This window comes from Diceros bicornis, chromosome 35 (genome assembly GCF_020826845.1).
Source record: "Diceros bicornis minor isolate mBicDic1 chromosome 35, mDicBic1.mat.cur, whole genome shotgun sequence".
NCBI classification, from domain to species: Eukaryota; Metazoa; Chordata; class Mammalia; order Perissodactyla; family Rhinocerotidae; genus Diceros; species Diceros bicornis.
The window spans coordinates 31,380,919-31,405,268 of record NC_080774.1 but is presented as its reverse complement, the minus strand read 5'-3'; the positions used below and the strand labels follow the sequence as shown (position 1 = coordinate 31,405,268).

The 24,350-nt window shown below is 58.1% G+C and overlaps 3 protein-coding genes across 12 annotated transcripts in view; 1 reads left to right on the top strand and 2 right to left on the bottom strand.

Annotated features, from left to right (window-relative positions):
• The window catches only part of LOC131398502 (leucine-rich repeat-containing protein 74B-like), an 84,855-nt gene that overhangs the window by 4,973 nt on the left and 55,532 nt on the right, over positions 1-24,350 (bottom strand). The window contains exons 2-5 of the mRNA XM_058532101.1: positions 4,275-4,417; positions 3,753-3,888; positions 2,684-2,890; positions 19-128 (exon numbers count right to left, since the gene is read on the bottom strand). Coding sequence (XP_058388084.1) covers positions 19-128; positions 2,684-2,890; positions 3,753-3,888; positions 4,275-4,417 — 596 coding nt within the window. The remainder of the gene's footprint in view (positions 1-18; positions 129-2,683; positions 2,891-3,752; positions 3,889-4,274; positions 4,418-24,350) is intronic.
• On the top strand, positions 6,176-24,009 carry P2RX6 (purinergic receptor P2X 6). Of its 8 annotated transcripts, none has more exons than XM_058532088.1 (13): positions 6,206-6,376; positions 7,049-7,199; positions 8,560-8,631; positions 11,396-11,471; positions 11,597-11,759; positions 11,831-11,911; positions 11,992-12,133; positions 12,222-12,331; positions 13,666-13,759; positions 13,852-13,917; positions 14,096-14,173; positions 20,407-20,708; positions 22,057-24,009. In XM_058532088.1, the coding sequence occupies exons 1-13, from the start codon at positions 6,243-6,245 to the stop codon at positions 22,118-22,120; spliced, it is 1,533 nt and encodes a 510-aa protein (XP_058388071.1). In that variant the 5' UTR covers positions 6,206-6,242; the 3' UTR covers positions 22,121-24,009. The 8 variants fall into 8 exon arrangements, with proteins under 8 accessions (XP_058388076.1, XP_058388079.1, XP_058388074.1 ...); XM_058532089.1 differs by having other exon boundaries at positions 6,207-6,376; positions 11,666-11,759; positions 22,057-24,005; XM_058532090.1 differs by having other exon boundaries at positions 6,209-6,298; positions 11,666-11,759; positions 22,057-24,002.
• LOC131398493 (cationic amino acid transporter 4) lies at positions 16,247-20,463 on the bottom strand. Of its 3 annotated transcripts, none has more exons than XM_058532076.1 (4): positions 20,411-20,463; positions 18,786-19,807; positions 17,680-18,320; positions 16,247-17,421 (listed from the first exon to the last, which is right to left on the bottom strand). In XM_058532076.1, exons 2-4 carry the CDS (start codon positions 19,765-19,767, stop codon positions 17,023-17,025), a joined length of 2,022 nt encoding a protein of 673 aa, XP_058388059.1. In that variant the 5' UTR covers positions 19,768-19,807; positions 20,411-20,463; the 3' UTR covers positions 16,247-17,022. The 3 variants fall into 3 exon arrangements, with proteins under 3 accessions (XP_058388059.1, XP_058388061.1, XP_058388058.1); XM_058532078.1 differs by lacking the exon at positions 20,411-20,463 and having other exon boundaries at positions 16,247-17,213; positions 17,313-17,421; positions 18,786-20,194; XM_058532075.1 differs by lacking the exon at positions 20,411-20,463 and having other exon boundaries at positions 18,786-20,195.

Genomic DNA, 24,350 nt, shown 5'->3' with positions numbered 1-24,350 from the left:
CAGGTGGGGGCTTCATACCTCCAGTCCCCTGGCAAAGGCCAAGCCTCCTGGGCCTTGAAGGTGATTCCAGCTCACGTTAAGCTCGGTGAGTCCTGTGTTTTCCACCAGGGCTGGTCCAAGTGTCTCCCCTTCAGAAACACCAAGAGAGATCTTCTTATTAACTGTTTATTCCTTCAATAATGATACTGATGCCTGCTGTGTGCCAGGGTCTCTGCTGGGCATGAGGGTCATGGAGTTGAACCCAACATTGAAGCCAGTGAAATGAGGTAGGGGCCATGGGTACCTGAGAGATGCTGAGAGCCTTCAATGCTAGGACAAGGGTCTTGGGCACCACCCTATCAGTGGTGAGGAGATAGAGAGGGCTTTAAGAAGTGACAAGGCTGGATTCCTTAGCGGTGAGTGTAGGGGATGGACTGGCATGGGCAGGGGCAGAGCTGAGAGGCCAGGGGACTGTTGGGAGGCTTGTGTCATAGTCTATAAGCAAGAAGGGACAAGGCCAGCCCAGTGTAGTGGAGAGGAGGCAGAGGTGGTAGAGAAAGGAAAGTGGGGGCCCTGTGGGGTTAAGAAACCCTGAGAGATATTCAGCATGTAAAATGGGCAGAAGCCCCACCCACCCGCCCACCCTGCTCTCCACTCTGTTAGCACTCAGCCAGTCTGGCCTGAGTCTGGTTCTCAGAAGTGCCGGGACCAACGTGCCTCTGGGCTGACCCCCTGTGTGCAACTGTCGACCCCCTTCTTCACCTGGCTAACAGCTCCTTATCCTTATAACCTGGGGTCACGGTGTCAGGAAGCCTTGCCCGCCTGGCTGGGCTGGGCTGCCTCGGACCACATGTCCACTGCGCTTCCATCCTTCCAGGCTCTGGCCATTAGACCTCTCTCTGTCTGGCCAGTCTCTCCATCAGCCTAGGAGTCTCTCAGAGATCTGAATTTGACCCCTCTCCATGGTCCCAGCACCGAGCATAGGTCTAGTAAGGCTGGTCTGAAGAAATGCACAGGGGAAAACAGATGCACTGACAGAGCAGGATGCTCAGCCAGCCTGCGGGGCCAGAACAGCTTGGGCAGACACTTTCAGCACCTTGGAGAGCTCCCCGCAAGGAGGGGAGGCCCCTGTGCTGCCTCCCTGACAACGGGGCTCCAGACTCTACGCCCAGCACTGGGGCTGACCCCCACAGGTTCTCAGATAGGGGTACTTTCCTTCTCCTCAGACACTTCCAGGGCTGGGAGGAGAGGGCAGTGGTCTCCCACTTTGTAGGGAAGCCCCTTCTTTGCTGAACATCTAGCGGTGAGAAGGTTCTACATGCAGGAATCGGCCTCTTGCAGTTCCAAAGCTTGGTCTTTGTGACCCCTGCAGCCAACCTATGTGGCAGGTGCTACAATCCCCATGGGTCAGGGGGCGACACTGAGACCCAAGCTCCTTCACCATGCAGGGACTTGGGCCCACCCACAGATCCCCACCTGGGGAAACAAAGTGGCTCTGCTGAGTCTGTCCTTTTCCAGGCTGAAGACCACACCCCTCAACTCCTGTATTTGTGTAGCCTCCACGGGGCATAGCCTCCAGCCCCTCTCTCCTGGCTGCCTCTCTGGTGCTTACCCTCTGACCACCCAGGCCCAGAGGGATGCCTATACCTAGTTTGTTGAAAGTCTGAAATGAGCTTTTCTGTTAATTTCTCTGACTTCCCACAATAATTTTCTTAGACAGGGAACTGGCTCTCTGGCAGTTAGATTCTAGGGCTGATTCTCACAGGCCAAGGCTGGTGCCACCCCATGTGCTCTAAGCAGTTTGAGACAGAGCAGTGACTCCCAAAATTTCTCAATCAGACAAATCTCCTGGGGCACTGGCTAAAACACAGATGCACAGTCATCCCCCCAAGAGTCTGGTTCAGCAAATCCAAGGTGCAGGAATCCGTATTCCTAACACACGGTCTCAGGTGATTCTTATAATTTATTGGAGTGGTTGACAACAGGCAGGTAGAACTACATGTACCTTTCAAAGCAGACTACCCGTGCAAAGGACCTAGGGCATGAGAGAAAGTGGTGAGATCAGGGAATCCCACTGATGTTCTCCACAGACTTGGAATAAAATCTGCATGCCTTTTGCCGTTATTTGTAGCCCTGTAGCCCCCTGTCGCTTCTCCACCCCACAAGCTGGCCACTCTGCCCTGGCCCAATAGCCTAGTCACACTGGTGTCCGTCACTCTGAGAAATAGGCCCGTGTATTCACTGTTCTGCTTGAAATGCACTCCCTCTGGTCTTGCCATGTCTGATTGTTCCCCACCCTGCACATTTCAGCTTCAATGTCACCTCCTCACAGAGGCCACCCTGGCCACCCATCTAAGCAGGGATCTCCATTCTTCTCTAGAATCATACCCTATTTGTTTCTTTTGTAGCACCAATAATTATGGAGAATGACCTTGTTAATGTGTGTTCCCTGAGGCCAGGGCCTCTGTTGTGTTTATGCTGGGTCCCTATTGGCTAAGTCAGTGCCCAGCACAGGCAGTGGAGGGCAATGAGATATCCAGGGAACGGAGTAAGAGTTCTGTGTGGGAGGAGTGGGAAAGGGGCAGGCTGAAGTGGGATATGGGGAGAGGGCCCAGAGCATGGATGCTCAGAGTGGTCCTGCCAACCTCCCCTCCACCCCTGCCCCAGGAAAACGGGCCCCACGGTGGCCCAGGTTGGATGGGACCTGCTTGGTCACTCAGCTTGTTAGAACTCAGGTCCAGGGACTTCAGGCCCTTGTGGGCCAGCAGGAGTTCAGCAAGGTACTGGGGCGCCTGCTCCTCTAGGCTGTTCCTTGCCAGCTGTACCCTCTGCATGACTGGGTTCACCACGAGGGCGGCACACACAGCCTGGGCACCCACTGCTCCCAGCTGGTTCTCCGACAGCTCCACATCTGGGGGCAGGAACCACTCCCAGTCAGTGGGATCCAAAGTCAGGCACGACCCTCCCCCACCCTCCTCCATCCCCCAAACCTCCAGGCCTGAGGCAATGGAAGGGGCTTTGCAGGCAGACTGTCCTGGGGTTGCATGGTGACTCTGCAACCCATCTGCTGGATACCCCACCCCCACCCCATGTGTCCACGAGTTTCTTTGTCAAGGGGTTAAACCACCTCCTTTGTGGTGCTCTGGAGGATGCTGTGATGGGGCCACAGCCACCCCATTGATGACTCGTGCCTGTCAGCAATATAACCCCCACAGAAGCCCTCACAGCCGCATCTCCGGGGAATGGCAATGACAGCCCAGAGGCCATGCACGGAGCACTTACACGGGCCAGAGACTCTGCTGAACATCTAATGCTCATCACAACCCCGAGGGCTAAGTGATATTGTTGAGTCTATTTCACAGATTGGAAACTGAGGCTCAGCGAGGTTGAGCTGCTTGCTCAGGGTCACCCTGATCTTCTGCAGCAGAGGCCGCATTTGGATCCAGCCCCGCCAAACTCCCCCAGCCCTCCCTCCTCTCCCACAGCCAGCCCCTGTCTCTCTGTGTTGAAGGACTCTCCCCCTGCAGTCAGGCATTGGGAGGCCACCATCTGCAGGGGGTGCTGCCCGGCAGAGGAGGAGGTGGAGGAGGGGGCGGGTCAGGAAGGGAGTGGCGTCCAGCCTTGGGTGCACCACCCCCACTCAGCCCACCCTGTGATCAGGCCCCTCCCCCAGCAACACCAGCAGGTCCAGGAGGAGAAGGCCTGGCTGTGGGGGGCCCACACCCTCAGGAAAGGGAAGACTCAAGTCTGCCCACCTATCCCAGGCTTGGCACCTCCTACAGATGCTGCTGCCTGGCTCAGGGCACCTGCCAGGGCCTCTGCGCTGGCCCCACAGAGCCCATTGTCCCAAAGGTCCAGCCGCTTGACATCGGGATTGGAGGTCAATGTGGAAGCCAGAGCCCGGGCCCCCTGGGACAGAGAGGGGCCTGAGAGACTTGGTCTATCCCAGGGCTGAAGGCCCCACACATAGCTGGTCTCTACCCTGGCTCCTGTTCCCAGGGGACCCTCCTTCCCACAGGCCCAGGGGACACTGGCTTCTTCTTCTAGGCTCCACCAGACCTCCTGGGGCATTCCCTGACCCCCCAGTACATTAGGGTCCCCTGCAGGCTCCCCAGCCCTTACACTGATCTCTATCAGAGCCTGGATCCCACTGTCCCCCAGATGTGGGGGATGGGACACACCTGGCACAGAGCAAGGCTGAGGAATGTGTGGGGTGGGCTCAGGGAGGGCCATTCTATGGCTGCTCCTCCCAGGTCCTCCCCTCCAAGCCTGGCCCAGGGTCCCTCCAGGGGTACCTGGGGCCCCAGGCCACGATGATGCAGGCTCAGCTCTGGGGCACTTCCCTGGCGCAGGGAGCAGGAGGCAGGCACGAGGCTGTGGGCCCGGCAAGACCTCAGGTGGACGGTGTCCTTGACCAGTTCTCCAAGCCCATGGGTGCCTGATAGAGACAGGGGTCCATGTGGCCCGCTCCCCAGGCACAGCCGCCTGCCTCCTCCCATGCCCTCTCTCACTACCCAGACTGTTTCCCTCTAGAGGCATTTCTTCCTGTGCTAGTAGGGACTCCTGCCCCATATACAGATGGGGACATCGAGGCTCAGAGAAAGCAAATCCTTGCCCCAAAGTCACACAGCGAGTAGTAGCTGATCCTGGCAGAGCCAGGCTTAGGACCTCGCCTGCCTGACACTGAAGTGCATGCTGTGTCCTTTCTATGGGATCACAGACCATGTACCTTTTATGAACATTTTATAGGGAAAAACACTGCAATAATTCTAAGTTCTATACATCCATCAGCTTAGTTTTCCTGTGGCTTGGGAAAATCCAGCCCTGATCCCACATCAGGAAGGGGTGGGACAGCCCTTCTTAGACTGTTTGACTAGGTTTTTGCATTTTAACATCATTCTGGAAGCGAGTTCTAATAGTGGAACAACTGATGTTGCCAAGAGCATTTCTGGGCAGGCACGGGGCTAAAGGGGCCACGGGTTGCCCTGAAGATGTCCCACGGAGGGATGCGCTCTCTGCTGGACAGGGGTCCCCTGCCCCCTTGGCCCCAGCCTGACCCTTCCACCCCTGCCTAGAAGCTTCCAAGGTCAGGAGACAGGCCTGAACCTCCTGCCTGGGGCACCTTCTGTCTTCAGCTTAGAGTCCACTCTGCGTCCCAATACTCCTCGTCCTCCGGAACCCGTGCAGGACCTTCAGCGGCCGCCACCGCCGCCGCCTCCTGCTCTTCACTCTCCCCAGACCTCTCGCAGGGACTCCTCACGGTTATACTCATTTCGCAGTCGCGGCACTGAGGCTGGGACTGAACCGGGCAGCACCTAGCGCGCAGCCCGGGGATGTGGGCGGACCCGCCGGCTGCATGGACCAATCGAATGTGGCGTACAGCGAACAGGCACCCCTCGCCCCCTCCTGCAGCCAATAGAGACTCGCTCCTCGCGGCAGTCGCGCTGGCAACCCCGTGCTTTTGGTGCTGCAGCAACCACCACTGGCCCACGCTGCCCTTCAGCCTGCTCATGGTCAGGGCGCAGAAGGGCGCGCGGCAGGGGCCAGGCGCAGGGCTGGGCGCCTCGCGGGCGCTTGTTCCCCTTGCCGTCCCGGGTGGGTACAGCATCACCCCCTCGCGGACTGGGGACCGTGCCTGACTCCAGAGCTGGGCCTTAGTCCCTGCGCTCGGGGGGTGGGGCAGCTGTGCTGGGCATCGCACAGGAGAGGCTGGGAACCTTGCAGAGCCAGCCACCCTCCTCTCTGGAGCCCCAGTCACGCTCCCACTCTGTGGGTCCCAGTTCTCTCTCAGGCTCCAGCGTCGCATATGCGGCTTCCTCCTCCAGGAACATTCCTCCCCAGCTGTGCTTGCTGAACTTCAGAATCTGCAGGTGTCAGCTCAGAGGTCCCTTCTTCCAGAAGCTTTCCTTGGCCCCTCCTCCGGGATCCTGTCTCCCCCATGTCCCCCTCTCAAAGTACCTATAACACCTGTCATCCCCTCATCCCCCAAGGAAGAGAGGCCAAAGGGCAAGGGAGAGGGGCTACTCCTCTCTGAGTCCCAGGGCCAGGCAGACGGAGTCTGGAGAGGAAGGGAGGCCCAGGGCAGCTGGGGGTGGGGACTGAGCCCAGGGCGGGGGTGGGGCTGGGTCCTGCCCCCAGTGGGAGTGTCCCTTTACCAGCTGCTGGCCTGGCCTGGCCTGGGCCCCTGCTTTTCCTCCTGTGCAGCTGGGGCTGCAGCTGCTCTGCTGACTCATGCTCCCCGGCAGCCAGCAGGAGCTGAGAGCATGGGCTCCCCAGGGGCCGCGACAGGCTGGGGGCTTCTGGATTACAGAACTGAGAAGTACGTGATGACCAGGAACTGGCGGGTGGGCGCCCTGCAGAGGCTGCTGCAGCTCGGGGTCATGGTCTACGTGGTGGGGTAAGAGAGTGGCTCCTGGGCAGGTTGGCTGGAGGGACTGTGACTGGTCCTGCTGTGCTGAGGCTGGGGGGTTACTCCTCAGGGGCTGGGCTGGTGGTAGTGGAAGGGGCAGGCTGGGACAGCGTGGGGGCGGAAGGAAGGATCTCCCTCTGTTAGAAGCCAGCTTGTACAAGAGCAAGCTGTGTGCTTGTGTCCTCCTGTGTGCCCACCTGCTTCCTTTCGTGGGCCTTGTCCCCAGGCCCGTGTTGGGCTCTGGGCACAGAGCAGGATGGGTCTCACTCTGCCCAGGAGGCCCCGGGAGGGGCAGGAGGTAGTCCCTGACTCCTGTGAGAGCTGGAGCCCTGGGGCCCCTGAGAAAGACCACAGCTGTGGCTGGGTCAGGGGAGCCTTTAAGGAGGGAGCTGAGTCTGGCCGGGGCAGGGGAGGGTGAAGGCTGGGGTAGGAGGTGGTGGTGGGCATCTGGGTCTGAGAGCATTGGCTCTCCGATGCACGGCTAGAACTTCTGGGCTGAGCAGGGTGTTTGGGGTGGAAATGAGGCTGGAGAAGAGGCGGGGGCCCTGAACGCTGTGCTGGGAGCCTACAGGGTGTAGGGGCTGAGTGGGTGGGGCCCAGCTCTGCCACTGCTCACCCAGTGCCAGGGACACACCACACTGCCCATCGCCTCCTCCCCAGGTGGGCCCTCCTCGAGAAAAAAGGCTACCAGGAGCAGGACCTGGACCCCCAGATTTCCGTTATCACCAAACTCAAAGGGGTTTCCGTGACTCAAATCAAGGCGCTGGGGAACCGGCTGTGGGACGTGGCCGACTTCGTGAAGCCGCCACAGGTGGGTGCCTTGTTGCTGCTGCCAGGCACTGACACCTCTGACCCCACCCGGCAGTGAGTGTGTGCAAGAGGGGCCTGTGATGCCAGAGGGGGTGCTGGCGCTGTCACAAGGCTGGACTCAGGAAGGGCCTGACAGAGGAGTGGCCCTGGACAGGGTTCTCAGGGATGTGTAAGAGGTTTCCAGGTGGACAAGGGGACGGGGCAGGAAGCCAGGCCAGAGGTACTGCATTCACAAAGGCTGCATCCAGAAGAGTGGGGGGTCTGGGAACTCAAGGCTTGATCTAGAGGGTGGGGTGGAGGGGCAGGAGGCCAGGGCCTGGAGCTCCTGAGTGCTCTCCTCCCTGACCTGGGCACTGTGGTCTGGCTCCTCCTCTGCCCTTCCCATCCTGCATTTCCAGCCCCTTCTCCCTCCACCCAGATCTACAGCCCCAGTTTCCACCTTGTTCTGTTGATGCCCCAGTTGTAGCCCCGGTGACCACCTGCCCCGATCACAGCTGCCTCCTGATGCGCACCCACCACGTCCAAGGAGAAACCCCCTCCCTCTCCCAGTGCAGCCTCTTTCCATCCACTGAGGGCCATGCCGTCTACCAGGACCAAAGCTGGACCCGGCTCCCCACCTTCCTGCCCCTCCTCTTGTATATTCCGTTTCCTGACTGGTTTCCCTGCTGCCCCTGCTGTGCCTGTGGTCTGCTTGTGGGCCGGCAGGTGCGCTCCACGCAGCAGCCAGGCTGAGCCTTCATAGGTGACACCATCAGAGCCTGCCAGCCCTTGCTTTCCACCCTGGGAAGGCTTCCTCTCCATGATGGTGGCCACCAAGTCCCTGCAGATCCTGACCGCTGCCACACCCCTGCCCTCTGCCCAGCCCTCCCCTCCTCTTCCCCAGTGGTCATCCCCGCAAATGTGCAGAGCTGTCACACACAGCACACAGTGCCAGTCACCCTTCCCCACAGGCCCCCTGCCTTTGTCCCCGGCAGAACTCACCACCTGCTCCCCTGGCCCCCAGCCATGTGTGCAATGAGGGATCCAGTCCCCACCAGCCTGGGTGGGAGCCCAGCCCAATTTAGCTCTGGATCTTCAGTGCCTAGAAGCAGGAGGCTCTTGGAAAATTCTGGTTGAGTGAATAAGAGTGAACAGGAGAAAAAAACTTGCCTCAAAGAGGTGGACAGGGGCTTAGAAATGGCCAGAAACCAAGCCAACCTCCCATCTCTGCCTCAACTTGCCTCACTGGAGGCATTTTCCTAGGGCACAGGGTTGATAACTCGATGGGCCGGGACTCCTTCCCTCACAGACTCGGCTGCCAGCTTCTGGCCTCTCCCACTGAGGGAGCCAAGCAGGGGCCCACCCTGATCCTTGCCTTCCAGGGAGAGAACGTGTTCTTCTTGGTGACCAATTTCCTTGTGACACCAGAACAAGTGCAGGGCAGATGCCCAGAGGTAAGGCTGCCTGGGAGCCTCCCAGTGAGTCCCTGTTCCTCCACCAGCCCTGGGTCACCAGCCGTGTCCCCACTTCTCCTTCCCAGGTGACTGAGGGCTCAGTATGTGCTACTGTGTCCCAGGCACTGAGCTAAAACCTTTTCATGAATCATTTCATTCAGTCTCACAAACATCCTGCCTGGGAGGAAGTACTGCAGTCCCCATTTAAGATGAGAGGACTGGGGCCCAGCCAGGTTGAGTCACTGACCCAAGGCCTCCAGCCTGTGGGTGATGGGACTCCCCACCTCTGAGCAGTCTGCTTCCAGAGCTTTCCACCTTTGTTCTCTGTGAGGTGTCCAGGCCTCTCCCCATCCTGGTCCCTCCTCTGGGCACTCTCCAGGTGATGAGTGTAACCCCCAGAACTGGGTGCAATGCTTAGGTGGGCTCTAACAGCAAGAGCCAAGCTGGAAGATCACCTCCCCTTCTCTATGCCCAGCCTCTGTTAATGTATCCCGGGGCAGCTTCTGTTTTTGTGGGCAAACACAGCACACTCCTTCTTATGCTGAGCGCAGGGTCACTTATGATCTCTGGGTATTTTTCACTACAACTGGGGTCAAGCCAGAGTGCCCCACCCTCTTCTTGCCTGTTCATGCAGAAATGCAGACTCTCCCCCGAAATCTTACCTTTTCCTCTCGCCTGGGGATGGCTCGGGAATCCAGCGTCTGTTGCAGAGCACACTCGCTTTCTTCCCCAGCTATGGACTTGTTCTCAATTTTGTTATTGCAATGAAATACACATAACATAAAATTTACCATCTTAACTACTTCACGTGTACAGTTCCTCGATTGTGGATTTTGTCTGAACAGTTGGGACCCAGGACATAGCCCCGGAAGCCTCCCTCCATGGTGACGTCTTTCTTTCATTGAGTCCAACATGGACTTGCTTCCTGGGCTGCAGAGTCACTGTGTGGCTCCCTGTCCCCCCTGTCCTGGTTGTTGGTCCCACCCCAGTTGCTGGGGGGCACATGTCCCTGGTTGGCCCCGTCCACAAATGAGGTGAGGCAGGTGCACAAAGGATGTGCTGACCTTCGGAAACACACGCAATGTCCTCCCTTTCTGAATGCTCAGAGACGTCTAGTTGATGCTCAGTTTGTAGATTGTCCTGAAGTTGTGCTGGGGCCATGGTTCTCTGTTTTCTGGAATTCACGTGATTCCTCTTTGCCCATGTCCAAGCTTCTGTCCCTTCCCTCGAAGCTGCCAGGGCTGGGTAATTCATCAGACCTGACACCCCAGCTTCCTGAGAATAGCAGAGTTCCTGCCAGCTCCTCTCAGGGTCCTGGTCGTCTGGTCCCTCCCAGCACATGCTCTGTGCTCCTCGTAGTGTCACGGCCTCCAGCAAACACCTGCAGACCCTCCCCCAGATCAGGCTTACGGAACTCCACCCTCCCCACCTCCCGGAGCTCCTGCACAGACAGCCTGGCCAGGGGGGCAGGGCCTGCGATGGGGCAGAAGCTGCAGCTGGGAGACCCAGGGAGGCACGTCAGCCAACCCGGGGCCTCAGGAAGGGTTTCCTGCAGGATGGGAGGCTGAGTGGGATCTAGAGGATGTCCAGGCAGAGGGGCTGCATGGGCAAAGACCTCAACTGTGTGAGAGGAGGCACCTCCAGGGTTCCCTGCTGCTGAGTGGGGTGGAGCCTAGATTTGGACTGGGGCAGGAAGGGGGTAGCCCCAGACCACAGAGGCCTGTGAGCCCCTCTAAGGAGCTGAACTGGAGCCAGCAGCATCAGGAGCCACAGATGGGCTCAGGGGAGGGGCGCTCGATCGTCTGTCATTGGGATGGGCCACTCGGGCTGCTGGAGGGAGGTGGATGAGGGCAGAAGTGGGGCCCTGTGGTGGTCACCATGGAGTCTGGTCAGAGGAGTTGGTGGCCCAGCCAGGGTGGTGAGGAGGGGCAGACCCAGGACACAGGTAGGGATGGCAAGGCAGAGCAGGTGGCCCCATGCTGTCCTCTGCCCCCTCTCGCAGTCCCACCCCACAAAGTCCCACAGTGTCATTTGGCTTCTCAGAGTCCCCGAGGCCTTCCTGCCACCCTGGTGCTGCGTTCCTCCTGCTGCCCCTGAGCCCAGGGCTCTGGACAGAGGCGTCCACCCTCCGCCTGGCAGAACCCTTTCTGTGCTAGTGCCTCATGCTTGAGGGTGCTTCCTCTCTGGGGTCCGGGACTCCCAGAATGTTCACCAGGTCCCCTCTTGGCTGATGCCCAGAACTCTGTGGCCGTGTGCAGGCACTAATGTCCCTGTTTTACAGCAGAACAAGGGAATAGCCTGTGGTCCCTTGGCCACTGTGTGGGGTCCCACTTCCCTACAGGCCACTCTGATGAGGGTCCCTCCCTTAGTCTGCCACGCCCAGCACCCCTACCCTGGCATGAACTTACCCTCCCAGAGTCCCTGCACCTTCCCTATTCTGTCCTCCAAATTGGTCCAGAGGAGCTGGGCCTTGAGGTGTCACTTCTGCCCCCACCCAGGACAGAACTATCAGGAGGGCAGGAGTCTCGCTCTGCCTTGGGATACAGCACTGCACCCCGATCTGGCTGGGGGCTGCTCGCTTTCCCCCCTCTGACCACCTCCTTTTAATTCCACCCTCCAACTTTCCCATGTGCCCCCAGACTCAGGGAATCTTGTGGGCTAAGCAGGGGAGGGGCGTGTCCCTGGGGACTGCAAGGCTGAGGGCTGTGTCACAAAGGGGAGACACCCCCTGGGCCTGGACAACTCTGCTCTCTCACCACCTCAGCACCCCTCCATTCCACTGGCGAACTGCTGGGCTGACGAGCACTGTCCTGAAGGGGAGACGGGGACGCACAGCCACGGTAACTGTGGGCCTGTCTTCCAGTGCCTCCACTGGGAGGGGGGTTCAGGGGGCCCTGCTGGGACCCTGGGTGGCTCCCTCGTGCAGGCCTGGTGGTGCCTCTGTGGGTCTTCTTTCTTCCAACAGCCCCCTGCCCACTCCCTCCCCAGGCCCTGTGGAGACTTGAGGGCCTGGAGTTTGTCTTGTGTTTTCAAGGCATAAAAACGGGCCAGTGTGTGGAGTTCAATGGGACCCACAGGACCTGTGAGATCCGGGGCTGGTGCCCTGTGGAGAGCAACAGTGAGCCCACGTAAGTGTCTCCGACACCCAGGGCGGGTTCCAGGACCAGCAGAGCCTGCCCCTGACCTCTCCCACCTGCAGGAAGCCCCTGCTGCTCCAGGCTGAGAACCTCACACTGTTCATCAAAAACACTGTCACCTTCAGCAAGTTCAACTTCTCCAGGTCAGCATGGTGGGTCCTGGCTGGCCCCAGATCCTCCTTGTCCCCTGCCTGGCCCGACCCTCAGCCCCACTCCCTCTCAGGTCCAATGCCTTGGAGACCTGGGATGCCACTTATTTCAAGCGCTGCCGCTACGACCCACGCTTCAGCCCCTACTGCCCTGTGTTCCGCATCGGGGACCTTGTGGCCGCAGCTGGAGGGGTCTTTGAGGACCTGGCGTTGCTGGTATGTCTGTGTGGGGCAGGGTTCTGGGAGGACTCGAGTAGAGGGTCCCTGCCTGTGTGCTGGTGGAGCAGTGATGTGCTGTGTGCAGGGAGGGGCTGTGGGCATCTTTGTCCACTGGGACTGTGACCTGGACGCCGGGGGCTCCGACTGTCGACCCCACTACTCCTTCCAGCTGCAGGAGAGGAGCTACAACTTCAGGTATGGCCCCACTGCTTGCCTGCTGCTTCTCAGCCAGGTCCCCCTCCACCTGTCCTCCTGTGGCAGCCGGGACAGACCCCAGCCTGGCCCATCCCTCTGGACGCTCTGCTGTGTGTGGAGGGGTCCCCAGGGCAGGAGGGGGTGCTCTCAGCGCCAGGTCCCCCAGCACAGGCTCCGTCCAGCCTCCCTCTTGAGCCCATTGGCCTCTACCCCACGTGTCCCCCACACCCCTGCTGCAGCTAGGACCCTCAGTCCCTCCTCCACTCCATCCTTCCTCCAGCATCGCCCTCCATGGCACAGGGGGCTTTCTTTTTTACTTTTCCCTTAAGCTTTTATCTAAAACATTACAAAGATCTATAGAAAACCTCAAAGATTAGTACTGTGAAAACCCATATAGCCATCATTGGATTCATCAGGTTTGGATTTTTTTTTTTTTTACCATTTTGCCCCATTTGCTTTCTCCCTCCCTCTCTAGTGAGCCAGATATATTTAGGTAGATTTCAAAGGAAACCATTTGAAAGTAAGTGGCAGATATCTGGACACTCACCCTCTCAACATTCTCCTGAGAATGAAGACCTTCCCCAGGTGACCGCTGGCCTCCTGTCACACTCAGGAAATCTAACATTGGCAGATAAATCTAATATGTATATTTCCCCAGCTGTGCCAATACTAGTCCTAAATCTTTTTATTTTCCGATCCAGGATGCACTCAAGGATCTTGTGTGCATGTACTGTCATGTCTTTGAGTTTCCTAAGCAGGCCCCCATCCTCCTGTCACCTCATCACCCTCATGCATACATGCACACAGCCATCAGGCCTGGAGGTGAAGCCCCTGACACTGCTCGCTGGGCCTGGCCTGGCCTGGCATCGCTGACCTCCCCAGCCCTTTGCAACCATGTGGGGCTGGACCCCACCCATGCCCTGCTCCCCTCACCCTGTGCTCTCGCCCGCCCTATGTCTCTGCCTAGAACTCCTTCCTGACCCCTGGGAAACCAGCCAGAGAGTCTCCGAGCAGGAAGCCTTCCCTGGTTCCTAGGGGAGAGTGAGCGCCCCTCTCTGGACCCCACAGCTCCAGGCCTGCCACCGCCTCCCCCATCCCTACTACCAGTTTATGTTTTGGGACCCTTCTGTCCCCATCCCCTCAGCAGGCAGGGAGCTTCTGAGAGGCAGGTCCCAGCTTGCTTGTCCCCTGTGTCCTCAGCAACGACACAGGGCTGAGACCCAGGATTCAGGTTAGGGGTGGGTAGAGTCAATGGATGAGTAAGATGAGGCCTGTGAGGGCCAGCCCAGCCCAGGAGTGGGCAGAGCAGGCCACTAGACTCTCTCCTGCCCCAGGACAGCCACTCACTGGTGGGAGGCCTCAGGAGTGGAGGCGCGGAGCCTGCTCAAGCTCTACGGGATCCGCTTCAACATCCTTGTCACTGGGCAGGTGGGGGCCAGGCTGGGGTGGGTTGGGCAGGGGTAAGGGGTGGGAGGGGGCAACAGCCACAGCAGGAGAGGCTCAGCCTGGGTCTCTCTCAGGCAGGGAAGTTCGGGCTCATCCCCACAACTCTCACTCTGGGCACTGGAGTGGCTTGGCTGGGTGTGGTGAGTCAGGCCAACATGGCTCCCTCTGGCTGTCGGTAAGCATGTGCCTGCCCCCCTGGCCCCGCTGCTTGCACACTCGAGCCCCCTGTGCCTGACATTGAGTCTCAGGGTGAGGGCTGGGGAGGCGGCGGGATGGCAGGTTGGGAGCCAGGACATGGGTCTGCTCTGCCTCTCCCAGATCACCTTCTCCTGTGACCTGCTGCTGTTGTACGTGGATGGGGAAGCCCATTTCTATTGGAGAACCAAGTATGAGGAGGTGAGCTGCAGGCCTGCCTGGACCCTGGGCCACACTTTGGAGGATGGTGGCTGGAGCCCCGACCTGCTGTCCTCATCTGCAGGCAAAAGCTCCGAAGGGGACTGCCAACCCTGAGCAGACACAGCCGGCTTCCCCACCCCCACACCCAGCTGCCCAGGTGCCTTAGAGGGGGCCCAGCACCTGCCCCACCGCTGCTGCTGGGAGCTGGACACTGTCGTCAGGGTGGCCCTAGAACCCACTCACTGGCCAATTCCTGAGGCCTGTAATCTCTCTCTCTCTGCTGGTTGGGTGTTCAGGACTGGGAAGGATGGCGGCTCTGCCTTGGGGACTCATGAAGCCCTAGCTCGATCAGGGCAGGGGGTCAGGGGAGAACTCCACCCTTCGGCTCCCAGGCAGAATGTTCTCCCCTGACTCCAGCCCCGGTACAGGTGCTCTGTACAAAAGCCAGTTTTGTACAGAGACCTACAGGGGAACACGACACAGGGCACTGGTCCAGTGGGGCTCCTGCTGGGTCTGGGTCTGGAGAACGCTTTCCCAGTCTGTTTCCAGTGTTCCCAGCAGCTCCCCGTTCACCAGCTGTCACCACACTGGCTGTGGTTGACTCAGCCCTGCCTGGGTCCCAGCCCTCCTCCCCCTGCCAGCACTCCCCTCACAGTAGAGCCCCTCCCCTCTCAGCAGCCCTGCATGGGGGTCTGTGCAGCCAGAATCCAAGGCAAGGGAGAAGGAAGCCTGACAAGAGGAGTCGTCTCAGCTGCTCTGGGGCTGGGTTACTAGGGCAGGTCCCCTCCCAGCTCTAGGCCTCATCCATGGAGTGAGGAGTGCGGTGGGAGGATGATCCGACCCCCTAGAACCCCAGGCAAGGGCACAGGCACCTCTTGGGCCCAAACCTGCTTAGCTTGTGAGCACCAGCCCCTTCCTGGTGGCAGCCCTCGGGCTGTGGGGGGCTGGGATGGGGGAGGGGGGGCTGAGTTGGTGGGCATGGGGTCCTTTGGGACCTTCTATGTCTCCTTGGTGACCCCAGCCCACACCCTGGAGCCTGCTCACCGGGCTTCCTGGCAGCCATGGGGTGGCGAGGCTGTATATCTGGACACATCTGTCACTGCTGCCCAAGGTCACACCTGAGAACGTGTCTGGGCCGCTGCCCACCCCAGCCTGAGGCAACTGCATGAGGACCACGCTCTGACCAAGACCCCAGGTGGAGCCCAGGGGATGGAGAGAATGTCCCTAACAGAGGACATGGAAGCCCCCAGCAGGCTGGCCTGGTCCTGCCTCTGGAATCTTCCTGGGGCCCTGAGTCCTGCCTGCTGGAGAATTTCTCTGTGCTCCCTGGCCCACGGTCAGGAGGGGAGGAACGGGGCTGCAGGAGCCAAGCCCTCTCTTGGTCCCAGGGAGGGGCAGGAATTTGGGGATACCCACCCCAGGGAGACAAGGGGCTGCCTTCTCATGGGTCCCTGGTGACCAGGGGCACGCTGCCAGCTTGCTGGTGGAGCGACATGGGCCAGGTTGGGGAGGGCCAGGACTGGGGCTCAGGCTAGGCAGCATCTGGAATCATCTGGCACCTGGAGCCTCAGCAAAGCCTTTGGGTCCCTGCTCCTCTCAATCCCCAGAGCCGTGTCCATGGGAGGCGGGTTCAGAAGGGCCAGGGTGAGAGAACACGGCCCTGAGCCTGGTCATTGGAGCGAGGTCACGGGTACCTGGTTGTCCTTGGTGCCCAGAGAAAGCTGAGGTCAAGGCTGCAGAGAGCCGAGTAAAGCTGCCAGAGCCAGCAGCTTCCTGTGTGGTCCTTACAGGCAGGAACGGGGAGGTGGGGGCATCTATGGGAGACGAAGCATGGCCTTGGGGAGACCAGTGTGGGTGCTGAGTGGGCCTGGGGACCGCCAAGGATTGGGGCCCCACTGCCACCAGGTGGGCTGGAAGGTACCTGGAGAGGCCCTGGCGCTTGTGCCCCCAACTGCACGCGTGTGTCCTGTCACGAGCCTTTATCACAGAGCCCTGAGGGGCGGGCAGGGAGAGAGGCAGCTGGGGAGCTGCGGGCAGCCCTGAGCTTGGAACCAGCTGTGCCTCAGTCTGCACATGGTGTGCACCCCCAGGGGAGCCGTGTGGGCCACGTGGGCCTGTGCCTGAGAGATGCGTGGACCCGGGCGGGTGGACCTCTATATCCCAGGGCAGGCCTCAGGCACATGCTCTGCTCTCTGTGATCCCTGGGAAACTGAGGGAACCACAACTCCACTTGGGGTCCAGGCTCTGCTCACTGGATCCGCCCCCGAGGGGACATGTGGGGAGCCTGGGTGGAAGCCTGGCCTCGCCTTGTCAGAGACCCTTCTGTGCCTAGTGTGCGTAGCTCCCCTCTGAGCTGGGCAGAGAGCACTGGCCTGAGGGCAGGACCCTGGGAACCAGGCCTGACTGTGTCCCTGACTCATGGCTGTCTCAGGGCTGGTGCCTTCCCCTTAGAGAGACTCGGCATCTTTGCTGTGGATTGGGGACAATCGTCTAGTTCCAGGGGGGAAGGTCAGGACTCAGTGCCACAAAGAACACCACAGTGGACATGGCAGCAGGCCACGTGGCTGGCCTAGCAGTTATTATTGTGGATCCCCGGAGCTCCAGGCCTCTTCCCTGCCCAGGCAGCTGGAGTTGGTCATAAACTGGAAGGCGCTGGGCAGAGTCCACCACGCCAGCACTGTCCACAGCCCACTCCCAAACACTCAAAGCTTGGCACCTGGGCTAAGGTCCTGAGGACCCCCCCCAACCCCTGCATGGGCAGGCCTGCAAACCTGAGCTGCCCCCAACAGCTGCCAGCCCCTCTGGTCCCCTAAGGAGGTGGGGGAGGGCAGATTCGCCCCCAGTGGTCCTCATGGACTGATGGGCTGCTCTGTGCGGCCAGTCTCTTGGGCCGGTGCGTGGCTTGGGGGCTGCACGGCCTGCACCGTCTCCTCCAGGCTGCCACTGGGGAATACCACGTAGCGTGTGGCAGTCAACCCTGGCCGCTCCCGCTGGTTCTCCTTGCTGTGCCGGATGCCGTAGCCAAAATACACCACCAGTCCTGCAAGGGTGACACAAGCCTGAGGCGCCGTCCCAGCCCTGCTTCCCTGCTTGCCCTCCTCCTGCAGCCCACCCAGGTCCCAGCCTGGCCCCCACTCACCGATCAGCAGCCAGACGGAGAAGCGCAGCCAGGTCAGGGAGCTCAGCTTCAGCATGAGGAAGATGTTGAGGAGGATGCTCAGGGCTGGAGTCAGGGGCACCATGGGAATCTGGGGGGACAAGGCCAGGGCTGGGCTGGGCTGTGGGAAGGTCTGCTGGCCCAGGGCCTCATTTCTCAGGAGTCCTCAGAGCCTTTCTCCGCCTCTGGAGATTCCGGAGACAAGGGCCCACTCGCCATGCAGAAAGAGGGGGATGGGGGACTGGCCTCCCCCGCCCTGTGAGCCCTGGTGCACCCTGCCACAGCAGAGGAGGAAGGGGCGAGGGGAGCTGGCTGGGCTGAGAGTGATGGGTGCTGCTGGAGGAAGTACCTGAAAGGTGTCCTGCCGGCGCTGTTGCTGGTGGGCCCCCAGGACGAGGAGACTGAGCAGAAACATGACGGAGCTGAGCAGGAGCAGCAGGGTGTAGCCCCAGAGCGGGAGGTGCAGGGGCGAGCCCCCGAAGATCAGCACACAGCTCAGGGTGATGGCCGAGGCCACCAGGACACCGAGTGCCCAAGCCACGGCGGCTCCAGGTTTGCACCCACCCAGGAAGCCGAGGTAGGGCCTCAGGGCTGGTCGCAGCTGCCCAGGCTCAGGGGCTGAGGCCTGCTGTGTGCCCACCAGCTGTGTGTGGTCTGAGAAGGAGTCGTACTCCTTGGCCACGGGGCCAAGGCTGGCTGGACCCGGGGAACTGGATGGAGGGGCCTTTTGGAAGCGTAGCACAATAATGCTGGTGGCCACAAAGGTGTAGGCCAGCAGTGTGCCGATGGACAGGAACTGGACCAGTGCCTCGAGGTCCAGCAGCAGCGCCAGGAAAGCCATGAGGATCCCAAACACCAGGATGCCCACCACGGGCACCTGCGTCCGGGGATGCACATGGGCAAACACTTGGAAGATGAGCCCATCGGCAGCCATGGCATAGACGATGCGTGGCAGGGAGAAGAGGCTGCTGAGCAGGACAGTGTTCATGGCTGTGGCAGAGGGTGGGAGACGGGTCAGCATGGTGGACAGGCCCACCAGGGGCTGCTGCTGGGGTCAGAGCAAGGGTGGCCCCTTGGGAACACAGACATGAATTTGGGCTCTCAGAGTGAGCCTGAGTGTATATGGGGTGCTGGATTGTTCCCCCCTCACCACCCAGGAATGGGACACACCAGTTTAGGTGACAGGCCCAGTGGAGAATCTGAGTAGGGCTCAGTCCCTCTGTCAGGAAAGGATCTGGAAGCACATGCACAGAACTGACATTGTATGTACAATTCGGAGGGGCTGTGAGTAGGTCCCTCCCAACAAGCCTGGGTGGGTAGTCTAATCATTAGCCCCTTTCTGGGCCTATGATGCAACTGGGAACACAGGCCCAGATGGAGATTTGCTCCCGGGGAGGCTTAGGGCAGGGCCCCAATGCCCTGGTCCCTCCCCCCTTGCCCGGAAGGGCCCCTTACCGCAGATGGAGCCAGCTGCCACGATGAAGCCCGCCCAGCTATAGCCCCGCCGGTAGAAGGCATCAGCAAGTGCTGAGTCCGGGTCCAGGCTGTGCCAGGGCACCATGAGGGTGAGCACAGTGGAGACGAGGATGTAGGCACCAGCTGCAAGGCCAAGCGAGATGGCGATGGCCATAGGCACAGCTCGCTTTGGGTTCTGGGCCTCCTCGCTGGAGGCGGCAATGACATCAAAGCCCACGAAGGCGAAGAAGCAGGTGGCGGTGCCGGCCATGATGCCGGAGAAGCCAAAGGGTGCAAAGCCACCCTCCTCAGAGCTCCAGTTGTGCGGGCGGGCCAGGACAAACCCCAGGATGATGATGAAGAGGATGATGACCAGGCTGATGACAGAGAGGGTGTGGTTGAGCCAGGAAGAGATGCGGGCTCCACAGGAGACGAATGTTGCAGCCAAAAGTAGGACACCAGCAGCTAGGAAATCTGGGTAGTGGGCCAGGAAGGGCACTTGCCAGATGCCCACATGGGTTTCAGTGAAGTTGCGGATGCTGTGGCTGAAGATGGCATCCAGATAGGCGCTCCAGGCGCGGGCCACAGCAGCTCCACCAATGAGGTACTCTAGGAGCACATTCCAGCCGATGAGGAAGGCCCACAGCTCACCCATGGACACGTAGGTGAACAGGTAGGCAGATCCTGTGCGGGGCACACGTGCCCCAAACTCCGCGTAGCATAGGGCTGCCAGCAGGGAGGCCATGGCGGCCACGCCGAAGGACACAAGCACTGCAGGGCCAGCCATCTCCTTGGCCACGGTGCCCGTGAGCACGTAGAGGCCCGAGCCCACCATGCCACCCACACCCAGCAGGGTCAGGTCCAGCGTGCTCAGGCAGCGCCGCAGCGATGTCTCCATGGTGGACTCCTCCAGTGGTTTCAGCCGGTTCAGCTTCTGGCAGAAGCGCACCAGGCTGGCAGTGCTGGGCAGCCCCCGGGCCATGGTGGGCAGCTGAGAGGAGCAGCAAGCCAGCTCTTGGCACCTACGAGGGCCAGAGGGGAGTGACGGGCTGCCCAGCCGGGTCCTGACCAGCATTAAGTCCTTGCTCTAAGCTTGCCCTGGGGACCCAAGCCTGGAACCACTGGCTAGCTGGAGGGCTGGGATGATGCAGGGTCAGGGCCTGCCAGCAGGTCACAGGAAACATGGAGATCCCTTTGGCCTGCCTCCCAGGCAAGGGAGGGAGCCTGGTCAAGCCAGATCTGGGCATGTTTGGGAGGGGCCCTTAGGGTGGGGAGGCGGCAGCCCCAGGGAGCCCAGCTAGGAACTGCTCCAGTGGTGTGGGAACCCAAAGCAGGGTGGAAACGCGAGGCTTCCCAACAGCCGGGCCAGGCCTCCAGGATCCGGAACAGGAGCGACTCTGTGACCCTGGCCTTAGCCCAGCGGCCATCTGTCCTCAGACAGAGGCGTTCATTCCTCATGCCCCGCCCCGCCAGGCTGTTGTGTCATCTCACCCCGCTGGGAACGGGGGCTGCCCTGGGCCCTGCGCCTGAAGCCAAGGCCCGGTGCCCCCCTCCCTCGCCCCCACAAGCCGCCGCCGCTGTGCCGCTGCCAGAGCCACTTCTGCCGCGCCCCTGTTTCCAGGTACCTGAGCCTTCGCCTCCTCTCTGGCCTGAGTCCGTCCCCACAGGACTTGCTGCGACTCACCTGCTGTCGCCGCCGCCGCCGCTCTGCGTGCTGCGCCTGCCCCGCCCCCCCGCGCTGCCTGCGTGCTGGGCCCGCCCCCGCACTGTGCGCCAGATCCAGCACTGGGCCCTACCTCGTGGTCACACAAACGCTCAGCCCACCCTACCCATACCTCACACGGTCAAGACCAGAGCTCACCAGGTTCTAGAGAAGCCCTATTACTGTGCCTGGTTTGCAGATGATGAAACCCAGGCCACCAGGTAAGTGACTAGCCCAGGTTACCCGGGTGGCCTCGGGAGGCAATTGGAGGTTAAGGTCCAGGTCTGGGGGTGGAGGGTGTCTGGAGCCCACTCGCTTTCCACTGCCGCAGACACCCTCCTTAATCCCTCAACTCAACCCATGTACTCCACCAGCTGGGCACCATCCAGGTCCCCTCAACACTGGGAGGTGTCGGGGCTGTGGGAGTCAGGTGAGACTGGTAAGATGAGGGTATGAATCTAGCTGAGAGGCCCTGGGCAGTCCCTGACCTCCTGGCACAATGGGATGGCAGGAAGCCACCTTCACCCATTGATGAGGGAGTGCCCGGCTTTGGGGCGTGTTCTGTGAATGGGCAGAACTCATGCTGTCTGTTCTGAGCTTCTAGCTACAGACAATGTCCTGAAAGGAGGGAAGCAGACTCCTGGGGACAACCTCCAGCCCTCCAGGTTGGGGCACCCCTAGGGCCCCTCAGACACCAATGGCAGCCCCTTATAGCTCAGGAGCACCTGTCAAGCCTGGAGAACCCTGGGGGACCATAAGGGCAGCTCCCTTCTTGTAGATATCCGTGAGAGGTATGGTGGACTGAGCATCTACTCCATGCCAGTCCCTGCATCACAGGAGCACATCATGTGTCTCATAACGTGATCATCAAAACCCCCCCCTTAGGCTTATTTATTCCTGGGGCTGAGGGATCTTTGTCCTTCTGCTCCTCCCACTTTGAAGATGGGAAGGTTGGTGTGACAGGGTGTTAACTCATTTAGAGCAAAATGATGACAATCCATCCAAGCAAAGAAAAACAAAAACAGGGATCCTCTTCCCCCAGAACTTTCTCCATGTTGTCAGGTTTATATGTGGTTTGTGGAATAGGACTTTAGGGGCACCTGCAGGCTGTCTGGCTCAGTGGGATGGTGACAGGATGGTGGATTCCCAGACAAGATGGTGCCACTTAGAACACTCTGCTTTAGCCAGCCCCCTTGCTCCCTTCTGATATTTGGCTGGTGTTCTCTTGAGGAACTTCTCAGATTGGCTCCCACTTCCTGCAGGGATGACATCTCCCTTACCTCGCTCCTTGTGGCCTAAACATAACTGAGCAGATGTTCCTTGTTGTGAAATGCCTTCACAAAAATCCAGAAAAATGCATTTCCAACCAAGAGGCTTGGGCAGTTTTGTAACAGGAGCTCCCCCAAGGTCTTACCGATGACCACCTGAGAGCTGGTGTGCAGGGTTTCAGAGCGCTGACTTCTTATCTACCCAGAGAGGGGCTCTCACCACACCCCCTTTCACAGGCACCAGCCTCCAATGGATATTCATGGCCAAGCATGGTTGACGGAGTAAACTGTAAACTTCCAGGGACGTGGCTGGGCCAAGTGCTGGACCCTACCGAGAAAGGCAGTCACACAGAGCAACACCATGAAGACGCAGTGAAGATAAAGCACCAAAAAATACAAGAGAAGAAGAGAGAACACTTCCCACCTCATCATACGAAGCCAGGATCACCCTGACACCAAACCCAACAAAGACATCACAAGGAAAGAAAACTATAGACCAATAGCTTTTATGAATATAAATGCAGAATTGCTCAACTGAATACTAGCAAATCTAATCCAGCAACATATGAAAAGGACCACGCAGGATTTATCCCAGGAACACAAGATCGATTTATCATCTGAAAATCCATCAATGTAATATGCTGTACTAGAATAAAGGACAAAAACCACATGATCATCTCAACAGACACAGAAAAAGGCAGTCGACAAACCTGGAATAGAAGGGACCACCCTCAAACTGATAAAGACCAGCTACGAAAAACCCTCAGCTCCTGTACTCAATGGTGAGAGACTTTCCCTTTGATCAGGAACAGCAGCAGGATGTTCTCTCTCACCACTTGTATTCAACATTTTACTGGAGGCTCTGCCCATGGCAGTTAGGTGAGAACATGAAATAAAAGGAATCCAGATTGGGAGGGAAGAAGTAAAACTGTCTCTAGCCTCAGATGACATGATCTTATGTAGAGAAAATCCTAAGGAATCCACACAAAAAAATGTTGGAACTAATAAACCAGTTCAGCAAAGGTGAAGGATACAAGATCAATATACAAAAATCAATTGTATTTCTATACACTAGCAATGAACTATCCAGAAATGAAATTAATAAAACAACTCTGCCTACATAGCATCAAAAAGAATAAATTTATGTATAAACATACTTAGAGTAAATTTAACAAAAGAAATACAAGACTGGTACACTGAAATCTACTAAACATGATTGAAAAAAGTAAAAGAAAACCTAAATAAGTGGAAAGACATCCCACATTCATGGACTGGAAAACTTCATATTGTCAAGATGGCAATACTCCCCAAATTGGTCTGCAGATTCAGTGCAATCCCTATCAAAATCCCAACTGCCTATATTCCAGAAATTATCAAGTTGATCCTAAAATTCATATGGAGATGCAAGGGACCCAGAATAGCCAAAACAATTTTGACAAAGAACAAAGTTGGAGGACTTACACTTTCTGATTTCTAAACTGACTGCAAAGCTACAGTACTCAAAACAGTGTGATACTGAAATAAGGACAGACATATAGATCAATGGAATAGAATTGAGAGTCCAAAAATATTGGCAATTAATTTTTTAAAGTTTATGGCCAATTGATTTTTTAAAAATAGGCTTTTTTAGAGCAGTTGGATTCACAACACAATTGATCAGAAGATGGAGTTCCCATATACCCCCAGCCCCTACACATGCACAGCCTCCCCCACTATCAAAATCCCCCACCAGATTGGTACATTAGTTATAATTGATGAATCTAAATTGACATGTCATTATCACCTAAAGTCCACAGTTTACACTTGGGTTCACTCATGGTGTTGTACATTCCATGCATTTTGACAAATATATAAGGACATGTATACACTGTTACAGTATGCCCTAAAATTTCTCCCTGCTTCATCTATTCATCCTTCCCTCCCCACTAACCCCTGGCAGCCACTGATCTTTTCGCTGTCTCCACAGTTTTGCCTTTCCAGAATGTCATATAGTTGGAATCACACAGTACTTAACCTTTTCTGATTGGCCTTTTTCACTCACTAATGTGCATTTAAGGTTGTCTTATGTCTTCTCATGGCTTGATAGCTCCTTTCTTTTTAGCACTGAGTAATATTTTGTCTGGATGGACCATAGTTTATTTATCCATTCACCTACTGAAGGACTTCTTGCTTGCTTCTAAGTTTTGGCAATTATGAATAAAGCTGCTGTAAACATCCATGTGCAGGTTTTTGTGTGGACATAAGTTTTCAGCTCACTTGGGTAAATAACAAGGAGTGTGGTTGTTGAATCATATGGTAAAATTATGTTTAGTTTTGTAAGAAACTGCCAAACTGTCTTCCACAATGGCTGTGCCATATTGTATTCCCACGAGCAATGAATGAGTGTTCCTGTTGCTCTGCATCCTCACGAACATTTGGTGTTGTCAGTGTACTGGATTTTTGCCATCCTAACAGGTGTGTAGTGGTATCTCATTGTTTTAATTTGCAATTCCCTAATGACACATGATGTGGAGTATCTTTTCATACACTTATTTGCCAACTGTATATCTTCTTTGGTGACGTGTCTGTTCAGATTTTTTGCCCCTTTTTAATGGG